General features: G+C 59.8%; 2 protein-coding genes across 6 annotated transcripts; one reads left to right on the top strand and one right to left on the bottom strand.

Moving 5' to 3' along the window:
- Window positions 1-1,582: 1,582 nt before the first annotated feature.
- TMEM203 (transmembrane protein 203) lies at window positions 1,583-3,148 on the bottom strand. The gene has a single exon (XM_045562081.1). It carries the CDS (start codon window positions 2,893-2,895, stop codon window positions 2,485-2,487), a length of 411 nt encoding a protein of 136 aa, XP_045418037.1. The 5' UTR covers window positions 2,896-3,148; the 3' UTR covers window positions 1,583-2,484.
- A 4-nt stretch (window positions 3,149-3,152) lies between these two features.
- On the top strand, window positions 3,153-12,507 carry NDOR1 (NADPH dependent diflavin oxidoreductase 1). 5 transcript variants are annotated; one of them, XM_045562080.1, is made up of 14 exons: window positions 3,153-3,395; window positions 3,712-3,789; window positions 8,152-8,249; window positions 9,147-9,245; window positions 9,332-9,433; window positions 9,579-9,788; window positions 10,102-10,223; window positions 10,328-10,548; window positions 10,625-10,732; window positions 10,931-11,045; window positions 11,150-11,296; window positions 11,398-11,512; window positions 11,559-11,684; window positions 11,769-12,507. In XM_045562080.1, the coding sequence occupies exons 1-14, from the start codon at window positions 3,261-3,263 to the stop codon at window positions 11,911-11,913; spliced, it is 1,821 nt and encodes a 606-aa protein (XP_045418036.1). In that variant the 5' UTR covers window positions 3,153-3,260; the 3' UTR covers window positions 11,914-12,507. The 5 variants fall into 5 exon arrangements, with proteins under 5 accessions (XP_045418036.1, XP_045418034.1, XP_045418032.1 ...); XM_045562078.1 differs by having other exon boundaries at window positions 11,398-11,516; window positions 11,590-11,684; XM_045562077.1 differs by having other exon boundaries at window positions 3,163-3,395; window positions 11,398-11,684.
- The last annotated feature ends 1,563 nt before the right edge of the window (window positions 12,508-14,070 follow it).

Raw genomic sequence — 14,070 nt, 5'->3', positions numbered from 1 at the left:
CAGGGACACAGCTCTAAGGGCACCTGGGTCTCTGCAAAGCAGGTTTTGGCCTGAGGGGACGTGCCCTTCTCAGCTCCCGGGTACCATGGCAGTCTGCAGCAACCACTACCTCCACTCTGCCTTACTCTCTTGACCATTCTATTAAGCTGGAGAAAAGAAAGATAGGATTTCAGACTCAGAAAAGTCAAGTACCTCCTGCCCCTAGGGTCATCCTCAAATCACCTTTGCAAAGGATGCTCATCATTAGTACACCAGTGGGACTGCCCGATTCCAAACCACCAAATAAAACAAGGGAACACACAAAACATGAAATCTAAAAATAACATTACAAGGAAACTCACTCCCAACATTCAGCTTGTATCTGGCTCTGACAAAAGTTATGCCAGTCCTGGGTAGGAGACATTTTTGTAGCCGTGGGACAAACCAGAAAAGTCATCTCCAACTCAAGTGTCTCAATAGTTTACACAACTAAGCATCACCCCAGCCAAGGGGGTCACAAAGCTCACACCGCTGGCCCAGCTGTGCAGTAGAGCTCAGCAAACCTGTTCTGTAAAGGGCCGGACAGCAAATACTTCAGCCCACTGGTTCTCACCAGGACAATTTTGTGCCCCAAGGGACCTGAAAACATCTGGATAAACTTCTGGTTGTCACGAGTGAAGGGTGCGACTGGCACCTAGTGAGTAGAGGCCGGGGGCGCGGCTGAACATCTTGTACCCTCAAGACAGTTCTCGCTCCCACCATGCCCACAATAAAGAATGATCTAGGCCGGGCGCGGTGGCTCACGCCTGTAATCCTAGCCCTCTGGGAGGCCGAGGTGGGTGGATCGCTCGAGGTCAGGAGTTGGAGACCAGCCTGAGCAAGAGTGAGACCCCGTCTCTACTAAAAATAGAAAGAAATTATCTGCCCAACTAAAATATATATAGAAAAAATTAGCCGGGCATGGTGGTGCGTGCCTGTAGTCCCAGCTTCTCGGGAGGCTGAGGCAGGAGGATCGCTTAAACCCAGGAGTTAGAGGTTGCTGTGAGCTAGGCTGATGCCACGGCACTCACTCTAGCCCGGGTAACAGCCCGAGCGAGACTCTGTCTCAAAAAAAAAAAAAAAGAATGATCTAGCCCAAAAGACCAAGAGTGCGGAATTGAGAGACCCTGTACTCTGCAAGTCACATTCACTCTGTCACCATTTTTTATTTTAACCCTTTAAAAATGTAAAACCATCCTCAGCTTATCCACAGGCCACAGAGCGTTTGCTGATCCCTGCTGCAGAGTACCAGCAAGGCCCTCAAAGCCCACACAATGGCAAGAAGCCAAGGACTCTAGTGTCACACTAACTATTCTGCAGGTCCTCAACATGGGTCCAGACTGTTGTCTTCACACTGGGGGGAGGGGAGGGAGCTACCTGCCACCTAAAGCAGGAAGCAGGGATTTTCCAGAAGTGGTCCCCCACCACTACCGCCCACTAAGCTCTGGCCACACCTTCCAGTCCACCTACAACCTCTATTCTGCAACCAGTTACACCATACAGTAAAGAGCATCTATGTACTCATACTATTTAACTTTTAAAAGGTACGGATGACCACTGTTCATTTCAGGAAAACATTCTCTTATTTTATTTTCATCTCAGCAAATGTTCTCATTTGGCACCTGACTGGCATCAAACCACAGACCTCAGGCCAACAAAGCTGGGCCACTCACAAACTTCCTATTTGTAGATGTCAATGCCATGGGCATCAGAGCACCTTAGGGAGACCTAAATCTGTCTCAGGTGTGCTATAGTGCCAGCCACGAGGTGGTGAAAAAGTCTGTGAAATTGCAGTCTTTGCTCTTCCTATCTGGAAGCCAAGCCGCATCTGGACAGCAGAGCTCTTTCCTCAGGTGACAGATAACCAGATAGGGCCCTAATGGTGCTCTTATTCAACATTCTTCTGTCTCTAACTGGGTTGAAATGAAGCAAGGGCCATTCTCTCCCCTAGCACAGGGGAGGAGATACAAAGTCATTTACACTTTTTAGATCTAACAAAGACAGCTAACGAAGTCTGGTCTGGATGGATGGAGCAGTGAATTCTTAGGTTAGCCCTGCAGGCTGGAGAAAATCCTCGAAAGCCCAGATTTGCAGCCTTTCTACAGGAGTACTTTCCCAGGACCCATCGAAAATACTCAAAGCCCATGGGGACATTTTACTCATATTCAGTTTCCAAATGTCAGAGGAGTTCAGAAATGTCTGGCCGCGAAACCTTCTCAGGATCTCAATTCAGGATTGCCTACTCAACGCATGAAATAACAGGAAATACGTTTTGAGGATTAAGGCTATTTTTTTTAGCCATGCTGAGGAAACAATTTCAGACATGATTGGTATAGAGGAAATTGGGCACTCAGCTGGGCACAAGCAGGCGTTGCTTTCAGATCAAGACTTCTTTTCTGGTGCAGTGCAAGTAGGGTCTCGGCTAGAGGTCCAGCACTCTAGCTGTCCAACTCTCCCTCGGAGAAGCTAGTTGACGCGACAGGCCCGGATCATGAGCAGCTGCAGGAGAATGAAGACTGGAGACGTGATCAGGCCGAACCAGAGCTCTCGAGTCTGCTCCACCAGTTTCTGGCACAACAGCATCTCGAAGACAAACTTAAGGCTAAGGACCGTGAGGACCCAGAAGAGGCGGAGCACCGCCAGTCTCTTCTCTCCATCCTGGAAGAGGCGCACGGACACGATCGTGGTGAAGTAGGTGCTGAGCCCGTCAGCTGCGAAGAAGGGCACGAACACGTTCCACCAGGAGAGGCCCGGGGCCAGGCCGTCCACACGCAGTGCAAGCAGCACAGAGAACACCAACAGGGCCAGCAGGTGTACGAATATTTCGAAGGTAGCGAAGCCCAGCCACTGCACCAGCTCCCGGAGCGAGAAGAGCATCGCGCCGGTTGAGCGCGGGCCAGGGCCCAACAGATCGCGCCTCCCGCGGGGCTGAGCCTCCTCTCCCCGCGGGCCTCGCCGGGGCCTGCCGCCGCCGCTGCGCGCGAGAGGCGGCGAGCGGCCCCGCCCGCCCCAGCCCTCGGCCCAGGTGCGCCGCCGATCCCCCGGCCCAGGCCCGAGACCCAACACAGGCCGCCGGCGTCTGCCTGCCGCGCCAGGACGCCATGCCCCACTGGGCGCGTCCCAAGGACGTCACTTCCGGCCGACGGCGGAAGTCGGAAGGCGGAGCGGTCCCTGCCGTCAGGCTGGCAGAGCTGTCTTCCCGGTCCTCAGTCTCGGTCCAGGGATCCCCCGGGCGCACCCCGATGCCGAGCCCGCAGCTTCTGGTGCTCTTCGGCAGCCAGACAGGCACTGCTCAGGATGTGTCGGAGAGGCTGGGTCGCGAGGCCCGCCGCCGGCGCCTCTGCTGCCGGGTGCAGGCCCTGGACTCCTACCCGGTGGTGAGGGCTCGCTAGGGCCTAGGCGGGGAGACGCCAGCAGGCCTGGCATTCCCGCCCCTCGGGGTCGTCAATCAAAAGGCCTCGTGTTCTCGTGTTCCCCTATGGAGGATTTAGGGGAAGGGGGAAGGGGGGATTCTTCCAGTTTAGCACCTGGAAGAAGTTGAAGCCCAAAAGAGAAAAGGCAGGCTGGTCGCCAGGGTTGCTCACGTGAGGCCCTCTTCCCTATTAGCCTGAGCGAAAGAGAGGGGACGAGGTTTCAGGGAGGATGCCTGGTCATTTACAGCCCAAGGTCTTACACGTGTATCTTTTTGTTGAGGTGAATCTGATTAACGAGCCCCTGGTGATATTTGTTTGTGCAACTACAGGCCAAGGAGACCCCCCTGACAACATGAAGGTAAGGCTGGCCTGATGTGGCTTCTCAGATCCCTGTCCTCAACCCTCACTCCATTTTCATTGTCTGAAGAGTCCAAGAAGCACAAGAAATAGTTGCCCTCCTATATCTGATGCACGTTAGAGGTGGATTTAACAGGATGTCTTTGGGTGGAGCTGGGGGCTCTGGTTCTCTCTAATAAACGCTTTGTAGTCACCAAATAGCCTTTTTCTCCATTTTAACCTTTCATGTTTTTCCAGGGCTATATCTGAATCTGCTCTGGGTCTTGTGTGTATCTGTAGCTTGTGTGATTTTCACAGAACATTCTTTAATTCTTTGAACATCTTTTGAGTACATACATTACTGGCATGATCTACTGCTGGGAATCCAACTATGACCCCAATAGCCACATGTCTGCCCTCACAGATCTCACACTGTAGCAGAAGCAACAGGTTTAATGGGCAGTTACAACATCAGGAAATAGCTGCTCCTGGGGAAGGTGCCAGATGTTATGGGAGCATTGGTAAGGGGCATCTATCCTTATCTAGCTCAGCCTTGGGACTCAGGCAGAGCTTTTTGGAAGAAGGCAGCATAGGTTGAGTCCTGAAGGATGAGTGGGGGCTACTCAGGCACCAGGGAAGAAGGAACAGCCTGTGCAGAGGAGAAAGTAGTCCTGGATGGCTGAGCCAAGGAGTGCACTGGGGGCAAGAGGGGAAGGGGAGAGAGGCAGGAAGTCGGACCCAGTCAAAAGAGCCTGGGCAGCCACAGGAAGGCAGATGGGCTTAAAAGGCTGTAGACATGGGCGGGGGGGGGGATTGCGACATGGTCACGTTCATATTCTAGCAAGACCAGTACTTGTCTACAGGAGCACAGGTTGCAGGAGAGCAAGAATGACACCAAGAGATACGGAACACAGGCAAGAGACCCTGGTGGTCTGAGATAGGCTGGTGGCAGAAGACAGAAGTGGACACATTCCAGAGATGTTAGGAAGGTAGAACCAGCAGGACGTGTAATTGAATGGATCTGATAGATGAGAAAGAAGGCAGAATCAAGACAGGGATTTGGGCTCTGGAACCAGCATGGATGGTAGTTCCATGCACAGAAATAGCGAATACAGGGGCAGGGAGCGTGGGGGGCAGGGTGCCTAGAGACATCCAGGTGTTGATGTGCAGTAGGTCTGGAGCTCCAGATAGGATCCTGGAGTGGAGATATTCAGCGGTCCCCAATCTTTTTGGCACCAGGGACTGGTTTCTTTCTTTTCTTCTTTTACCATTTAACATACCATAAACAGGGACTGGTTTCGTGGAAGACAGTTTTTCCATGGACCAAGGAGGGGTAGGCGGAGCTCAGGCAGTGATGCTCAGCCCAGATCCTAACAGGCATGGACCAGTATGGGGCCACGGCCCCGGGGTTGGGGACCGCAGAAGATGGTGAAGTGGCCAGAATACAGAAGTGTGAGAAAAGGAAGCTCTTCCCTCCCCTGATGACAGGCTGCCCTGAGTATTAGGGCAGGGAGGGGCAGGAATGTGGACAAGCAGCTGAAAGACGGAGTTCACCATCCCACGGTAGAGGGCAGGGGAGGTGGGTGTTCCAAGAAGGGCTGCAACGTTCAAAGCTGTGCACAGGTCAAATAAGATGAGGCCTGAGAGGCATCTATGGGATTTACTGGCAAAAGGATTATTGGTGACATCAGGCAGAGCAGGTTCAGTGGCTCCTGAGGAGAGAAGCCAGATTACAATAAATCTGCAAATAAGCGAGTGAGTAGAGAGAATATTTTAAGAGTGAGCATTTGAAACAAAAATTCTGGCTGTAAAAGGGCTAAGCAGTTAAAAAGAAGGTGTAAATAAGATGGGAGAGACTTGGCATGTTTAAGTGCTGCTGGGGGAAAGACTGGGCAGGGGCTGAGGACCGAATGGGGACAGAGCTGGGATGACCTGAGCACAGGTGGGGATCTTCTCAACAGGAAGGGTGGCAGAGGGGAGCAAAGGCAGGAGGCGAGTGGCGGGATGTGGCGGGATGCAGGGGTGGGAGAGGAGGGGGACTGCACTCCCTCGGGTCTGAGCTGGGCTGGGCAGTCAGGCAGCCGACAGCACGAAGGCGAGGAGGATCTGCTGGGACTTGGGTCGACGGAGGGAGTCTCAGGGGTGAGTGCCCCACGGAGAACACAAGTAGTGGGGAGCCAACGCGAGCTGCCCTCTGCCCCCACAGCAGGGATGGGGGGCTCCTGCAAGAGGCTGCAGAGCCCGGACCCAGGGACATGCAGGCAGGGGCAAGGCACAGTAGCCATCCATGTCCTGAACAGGAAGACCCTGGCCTCAGTCCTGGGGTCCTTGCTGAGAAGGCTGCAGGTGAGGTGTGCACCCCCGGCAGTCGACAGGAGGGGTCCTCTCTGGAGAAACCGAAGTCCACAGTAAAAGGCCAAGGACAAGGTCCCTGCCCCATCTCCTGGTGGAAAAACCCGCTGGGTGCCGGGCTCATCCACAGGGTGTTCTTTTAGCTTCCTAAGTACAAATAGGCCACAAAGAACCACCACATGCTGAAGGAAGGACCCAGTGAAAGGCAGAGACCAAGAGAAACTCAAACAACTCGGAGGAGCAGGGACAAGCAGAGGCCAGAGCAGCTGCGATCCTCTCTGCAGAGGACACGGCCCCCACGTGACAACGTGACAAGGCCAGCACCACAAGAACAGGACAAAGCTGGAGGCTCAGGAACGGTTCTTTAAGAGGACATCCAAAAAACTTTAGAAGACTGGAAGATAAAGTTGAGAAGTCCTCACAGAAAGCATAATAAAAAGTTACATAGAAAATGGAAGAAAGACATAAAAATTTGAAGATCATTCCAGTAGCTCAGAAAGAGAAAACCGTGTTGGGGAGGAAATTATCAAGGAAAATAAAATGTCCCCGAACTGAAGTCTTCAGCCTGAGAGCTAGCCGCGTGCCTGGGAAGGGCCCCAACCAGGAGCGCCACTGTGGGTCTTAGTGGTTGGGATAAAGGGGGAGCCCTACGCACTCGAAGGGGCAGTGGCGCCAGGCTTGAAGAGCCCAGAGCAAAGCAGCTTCTGCAGGAGGAGGGTTTTCCGTCTACAACGTGCCCAGCCGAACTGCCGATCCGGTCTGGGGGGAAAGTCAAGCCTTCTGCAACCAGGAAAGGCCATGGAAATTACCTTTCCTGAACCCTTTCTCAGGAGGAGGTTCTCCACCGAGAGTGGCAGGAAGACGGCCTCTCCCCAGGAGAGCTAGCGAGGGCCCAGGGAGCCCAGAGGCAGAGCGAGTTTGCTCTCACAGGCGGTCCGAGGCCCGTGGACGGAGCTACACACCTGACAGGGCCAGAGTTTCTTCATCCACAGAGTGGTCCAGAGGTTCCCCACTGTCACCTCCATATTTGTCCGCAGAAAGGACGGTGGGGGGGTGGTGAAGACTGAGTGCACAAAGGATGTGCCAGGGGCTTGAGGTCACCCTGGCTGAAGGTAAGGAGGAGACGGGCCTCGGCGCAGCAGGGAGACCACCGCAGAGGCTGGTGTGGAGGGAGGCATTGGTCATCCGGACCCATCTGGGAAGAAGAGGGGCATGTCCTGGGCACACAGACCTCTGGGTTCTGGGCAGAAGATCTGGGATAGACCCACTAGAGCAGAGGGAGGCCCACACCCCAGCTGGGGAATGACAGACAGGTGGGCGTCCCCATGGGGAAAGGGGCAGCTGGGGAGCGAGTACGGAGTCCGTGCAGAGCCTCCTCATGGTGGCCCGAGGCCCACTGGGGCGGGGAGTTCTGAGGGAGAGACAACGGACAGCTCAGCCCTTCCTGTGTCCCCGGGGCACAGGATGGTCGTGGGTGGAGACCTGAGCGGCCCCTGGGACACGGGAATCTCAGATGAGGGAAGAGAAGGTGGCCAGCGGAGGCTGATGGGGAGCAGATGCGTCCGCCAGCCCTGGAGGCTGGAGGCCGGGGTTGTCCTGGATGTGCAGCCTTCACCAGCCATGCCCCGGGGAAGGAGTCACCTCCCGGCGCCTGTGCGGTGGTGGCTCTGGGGAGCTTTCTTCTCCTTTATGACTTCATGCGTTTCCTCAAATTTTTTGCCATTGTAATGGAATAAAAAAAAGGTTTTGTTGTTTTAATAACATAAAACTCTCAAGGAGGAGGAGGGCATGGCGCCCTGGGAAGGGGCCCTGCTCAGGCCTGGAGCTCAGGGCTGCCCAGCCTGCCACAGGCAGGGGGGCCCCGGTCTTGCCAAGCCCTGGGCCTGCCCTCGTCCCGCAGGCGCTGCCTTGTGTGCAGGTATTTTCTGCTCTGCCCCCATCTCTGTGGATTCTGCCAAGACCGGCCCTCCCTCCCAGCTATGGGGCAGGCCTGGAGTCGGGAACTCTAACTCGGGGTCTCCTCTGGCTGTAGAACTTCTGGAGGTTTATATTCCGGAAGAACCTGCCCTCCACCTCCCTCTGTCGGATGGACTTTGCCGTCCTGGGCCTCGGGGACTCCTCATATTCCAAGTGAGTAGCAGAGGGTGGACGCGCTGGCCTGGCGCTCTGGCCGGTAAGAGGTGCTGGGGAGGGCCAGGGCCCACCCCCAGGTCGGCCTCTGCAGGCCACGTGGCCCCTGAGTGGCACCGACTTCGAGTCCTCGCCCATAGCTGCTCCCCAGCGGGCCGCCTGGCGCATGACGTTGGGGCACAGAGGGAAGTGGGCAGGGCAGCAGAGTGCCACCGCTGGACCTGGGCGTCACATCACAGCCCATGACAAAAGTCAGCAAAGACTGACCTGGCACTGTTCCCCACTTTTACAGAAACATGTAGTGTGAGACACCCGTGCCGTAGGGGACCCGTGGAGACAGACACTGCTCCCCTGGCAGGGGACCACCTCCAGATTCTCTTTCAGCATTTTCACAGCACACACCTGCACCCCCGAGCAGGGAGTGACATTGTTTTTCATGATTTCCTCAGGAAATAAAGAGGGGTTTGTGTTCAAGGGTACAGGTAGCATCTTAAGACACCAAACCTTTGAAAACCGCTTGACTGTCCAAGCAGGGACCAGGCGCTGCTGAGCACTGCGTGGCAGAAGCCGTGTGCGTGGCAGGGTCCTCAGTCGCTTCAGATGAACAGGACAGAAAACAGGGGAAAGGGTGGCAATGTCACGCATTTCTGCTGGGAGGTTTTGTTGTCTGTGTGGCGTGACATCCATGTTGGTGGCATGCACAGGCCCAAGGGGGGGGGGGCCGGAGGGAGTCCCAGCTACTGACAGCGTTCCCTGGAGAAGGTGCGGTACGAGGAGTGAGTCGCGCTTTTATAAGCCAAAGTGAGGAGCAGCCGGCCCCCAGGAAGATGCCGCTGATCCACTGAGGAGCAACCTGAGCCCTGGCTGGGTCCACAGCCGGCCTTGCTGTCTCCCCAGGTACAACTTCGTGGCCAAGAAGCTGCACCGGCGGCTGCTGCAGCTCGGGGGCAGCGCCCTCCTGCCCGTGTGCCTGGGCGATGACCAGCACGAGCTGGGGTGAGCCTGTGGGAGGTGGTGCCCGCCTCCGTGGCTCTGGCCCGCCGGGAGCAGGTCTGCTCAGGCCGGGGCCCGCTCTCTCCTAGGCCTGACGCTGCCATCGACCCCTGGTTGCGAGACTTGTGGGAGAAAGTACTGGAGCTGTGCCCAGTGCCGCAGGACCTCGCTGTGATCCCCCCTGGAGTCCCGTGAGTGTGGGCCTTGGGGCAGCACCCGAAGGAGCAGCAGACCCAGCCTGGCCTTGGGGACTTCGCCCTGGGTCCCTCTGAGGTGTGGGTCAGTGGCCCCTGGGGAGGGAAGTCCCTGCTCTGACTCGTGACACCCTCCCTGCAGCCTGCCCTCCAAGTTCGCCCTGCACTTTCTCCAAGAGGATCCCGGCACGGGCTCTGAGGAGCAGAGGGCAGCCAGCCCAGGCTCTCAGGGGCCCCCGTCAGAGTTGCAGCCCTTCCTGGCACCTGTGGTCGCCAACCAGAGGGTCACCGGCCCCTCGCACTTCCAGGACGTTCGGCTGATTGATTTCGACATCACGGGCTCCGGCATCAGGTGAGGGATCCGAGCACATCCCGGGACACCAGTGGGCAGGGAGTCTCCCGGCCGGACAGAGTGCAGAGGTGCCCCAGGGAGCCGAGGCAGGCAGTGGGGGGGAGGGGGGAAGGGCTGTGGCCCCAGGGTGCAGACGATCTGTCAGAGCCAGGGAGGAGGCAGCTCTCAGGGAGGCTGGGGCCAGGCCACAGAGCCGATGGCTTCCGTCTGAGGACCCCCAGCTCTCCTGGGACGTTCACGTCCTCCCTCTATAGTCTCCCCGGCCCCCGCATTGCTCCCACACAGTCCCCACAGCCCTGTGGCATTCCCACAGCTTTGCTGCTGGCGACGTGGTGCTAATTCAGCCTTCGAACTCAGCCGCCCATGTCCAGCAGTTCTGCCAGGTGCTGGGCCTGAACCCTGACCAGCGCTTCACGCTGCAGCCACGGGAGCCAGGTGCGCCCTGGCCACGGCCAGCCTTGCCATCCGCCGTCCCCCACGCCCTCCGCCCCCACCCAAGGGCCCAGCCCAAGCCCACGGGGGTCTTCTCACCGCTGCAGGTGTCCCCTGTCCCCCAAGGCTGCCCCAGCCCTGCTCCGTGCGGCACCTCGTGTCCCAGTACCTGGACATCGCCAGTGTCCCTCGCCGCTCCTTCTTTGAGCTCCTGGCCTGTCTGTCCGCCCATGAGCTGGAGCGGGAGAAGCTCCTGGAGTTCAGTTCTGCCCAGGGCCAGGAGGAGCTGCACGAGTACTGCAGCCGCCCCCGCAGGACCATCCTGGAGGTGAGGCCGGCAGCTGGGCTGGCGCCGGGTCCTGAGCCCCGGCCACGCCTTGGCCACGCTGAGACTCTTTCCCCAGGTGCTGTGTGACTTCCCGCACACGGCTGGCGCCATCCCACCAGACTACCTGTTGGACCTTATCCCTGCGATCCGGCCCCGAGCCTTCTCCATCGCCTCCTCTCTGCTGGTGAGGGCCAGGTGGTGGAACCGGGGCTGGCCTTAGGAAAACCGGGCCTGGGGCAGGGTTTGCGGCCCGATTGCCCTCTGGCCAGGAGGCCTCCCCTGCCCAGGACCACCCCCGGGGGGTGCCTGTGGCCCAGGCGGCGGGCGGGGTGGTCTCCCCGGGCAGGACGCCCACTGGTCCTGCCCCCTCGCCCTCCCCCAGGTGCAGCCCTCACGGCTGCAGATCCTCGTGGCCGTGGTGCAGTACCAGACCCGCCTCAGGGAGCCCCGCCGCGGCCTCTGCTCCTCCTGGCTGGCGTCCCTGGACCCTGGACAAGGTGACCCTGCTGCCAGGGAGCGTGTGGCCCAGGGTTCCTGTTCCCCTGTGCCCACACAACGCTGGATCTTTCAAGCTTCTTCATGCCACCTCCTCCTGTCGTAGGAGCCGCGAGGGTGCCCCTGTGGGTGCGGCCCGGAGGCCTGGCCTTCCCGGAAACACCGGACACACCTGTGATCATGGTGGGGCCTGGCACAGGGGTGGCCCCTTTCCGAGCAGCCATCCAGGAGCGTGTGGCCCAGGGCTGGACTGGTGAGCGCACAGGGGTCCCAGGGCAGGGCCACACCCAGGCTGGTCTGACTGAGCCTGGAGGGCCTGTGTCCAGACTTGAGACGACCCTGCATTTCCCCCAGGAAACATCTTGTTTTTTGGCTGCCGCAGACGGGACCAGGACTTCTACTGGGAGGCGGAGTGGCGGGACCTGGAGAGGAAGGGCTGCCTGACCCTGGTCACGGCCTTCTCCCGGGAGCAGGTGGGTGTGCCTGGAAACCGGGGGTTGGGGGGCAGCATTCAGGCTCAGCCCCTGCCCATCTCCCACCCTGCAGGAGCGGAAGGTGTATGTGCAGCACCGGCTCCGGGAGCTGGGGCCGCTCGTGTGGGAGCTGCTGGACCGCCAGGGCGCCTGCTTCTACCTGGCAGGGTGAGCCGAGCCTGGGTGTGGCAGGAGTGGGCCCAGCCCCCCGGGGTCTCGGCCTCACTGAGCCCTGTGCGCATGGCCCTCCAGCAACGCCAAGTACATGCCGGCCGACGTCTCAGAAGCCCTGATGTCCATCTTCCGGGAGGAGGGCGGGCTCTCTGGCCCCGATGCGGCTGCCTACCTGGCCAGGCTCCAGCGGACGCTGCGCTTCCAGACTGAGACGTGGGCCTGAGGAGCCGTCCTGGCAGCCCACCCGGACTGATGGTCGTCCTCTGGGCCCAGGGAAGGAAGTCCAGAGGGGAGCACCTGGCAGAGGGGCCATTGTCACCTCCAGGCCTGGTCTGGGTCCAGAGTCCTCTCAGACCAGGCCTGGGGCTTGCATGTCCCGCTGGTCAGACAGCAGCTCCCTGCGTACAGCCACGCCCCCTCACCCCCGAGGCCCCGCCTCTCAGCCCTGGCTTCACTGCAGCCTCCGCAGGCCCTCCCCTCCCTCGCCCTGACACGCAGCTCTGTGTCCATGTCTCCCCGACCTGGTCAAGGTGGTGCCCTGGGCAGCACCACTCACACAGGGACAGTGACCCTGGAAGGCACAGGCAGCCTGCTGAGCCCTTGTGAGGTGGTATAGGATCCCTGCGAGGCCATTCTGCCCTGGGGACTCCCCAGCCATTCCCACTGCAGCCTGCTGTTATCCCAGTCACCCCTGACACCTGCAGGACTCAGACGGGCAGCCTGGCCTCCTGAGGTGCTGTGGGAGGGCCCAGGCCAGCGCAGCCCCTTCCTCTCCTGGTTCTAGGAAAGCCTGGGCAGTAAATGACGCCTCCCAGTGGCTGCTTGTGACGTGCGCTTTCTTCCTTCCTCCGGCTCCTCCTGGGTGGGTGGCTGCTGGGTGGGTGGGCCCACAGCTCAGAGGACCATCTGGTGTGGCGGTGCCTCTGCATGTGCGTGTGTCACTCCTCAGCCACCTTTGCCTGGGTTGCTGCTGCAACTTTGGTGTCTAATTCTAACGTGGTGAGCACCTACTGTTTCCACTGTGAACTCAAGGCTTGGAGGCAGGTCAGCCAAGCTCTGCCGGGCTCTGGTGGCCAAGCAAGGGTGACTGACAGAAGGGCCCTGGTGAGGTGCGGGGAAGGCCCCAGCCAGGCTGGTGTGCGCCATCCCTGCCCTGCCCTGCCCGGGAGCCAGCCCATGTCCAGAGCAAGGGGCACAGCCGGGAGGGGTGCAGCGGGCACTGTCCCGCCTCTGGGAGGGGCCTTTGGTGCTGGGAGGGAAAATCCGGTTGGATAAGAACGGCGGGTCGGCCCACATCACCCCGTAGAGCCTGTTTGTCAGTCTGTCAGTCGCTGGCACAGGGTGAGGCTGAGGCCAGGCTCAGGCCAGATCTGGCTGGGGACGGTGTTTTGTGTGCCTGGGAGCCACCGGAGCTGGCACGCCTGCTGGGCCAAGCGAAGTTTACTTCCAGCCTGGAGAAGGTCAGTGCTGGAGCCTAGACTGCCCACCCCTGAGCGCCACGCTGACCTCCCGCCTTACCACTCCTGCCGCCGCCCTGGGGTCCCCACCCTCCTGTCCTGGCTCCTGCAGCCTGGCTGACTGCAGCTCGGAGCCCGCCAGTCCACCTTGGGCCCCTCTGGGCCCTGAGTGCCTGGCTCCACCGTGCCAGGTGCAGGCGTGTGAAGGGGATGGCCTTGCGGTCCCGCAGGGCGCCAGAACTACGTGCAGTGAGCCCCTGCTGGGGGCCATAGCTGGTGCCTGGGCCCTGGAAGCCGGGGAGGAGGGGGAGGAGCAGGAGGCAGCGGGCCAGGGGCAGGAGGAGGAGTGCCCCATCTGCACTGAGCCCTACGGGCCGGGAGAGCACTGCCTGGCCCTGCTGAACTGCGGCCACGGCCTGTGTGCCGGCTGCCTCCACCGGCTGCTGGGTACGGCCCCCAGCGCCGACCTGGGCCGTGTGCGCTGCCCACTGTGCCGCCAGAAGACGCCCATGCTGGAATGGGAGATCTACCAACTGCAGGAGGAGCTGCTGCAGGCTGATGGGCCTGCACGCCCGCCGCCCCGCGACACCCCCATGCCCCGCCACCGTGGTCCTTGGCCCTGGGGCTCCCTGGAGCACCGCTACCAGCTGCGCTTCCTGGCAGGGCCCGGGGGCAGCCAGGGCTGCCTGCCCTTCCTTCCCTGCCCACCTCGCCTGAGTGCCTGGCTCTGGGCGCTGCGGGAGCGCGGGCCCTGTGCCCGCCGCCTGGTACTGCTGAGCCTGCTGGCCCTCGAGCTGCTGGGGCTGGGGCTCATCGCCACGCCACTCGTGCTGCTGGGGTTGCTCCTCATGCTTCTGAACCGCTCCAGCCACTCAGCAGCACCCTGACCACCCTCATGCCCACGTCCCCACACCTGGGTGCTG

The sequence above is a fragment of the Lemur catta genome, chromosome 10 (genome assembly GCF_020740605.2).
Source record: "Lemur catta isolate mLemCat1 chromosome 10, mLemCat1.pri, whole genome shotgun sequence".
Lineage (NCBI taxonomy): Eukaryota > Metazoa > Chordata > Mammalia > Primates > Lemuridae > Lemur > Lemur catta.
Note: the sequence above shows the minus strand (reverse complement) of the source record. Positions and strands in the feature narration are given on the sequence as shown.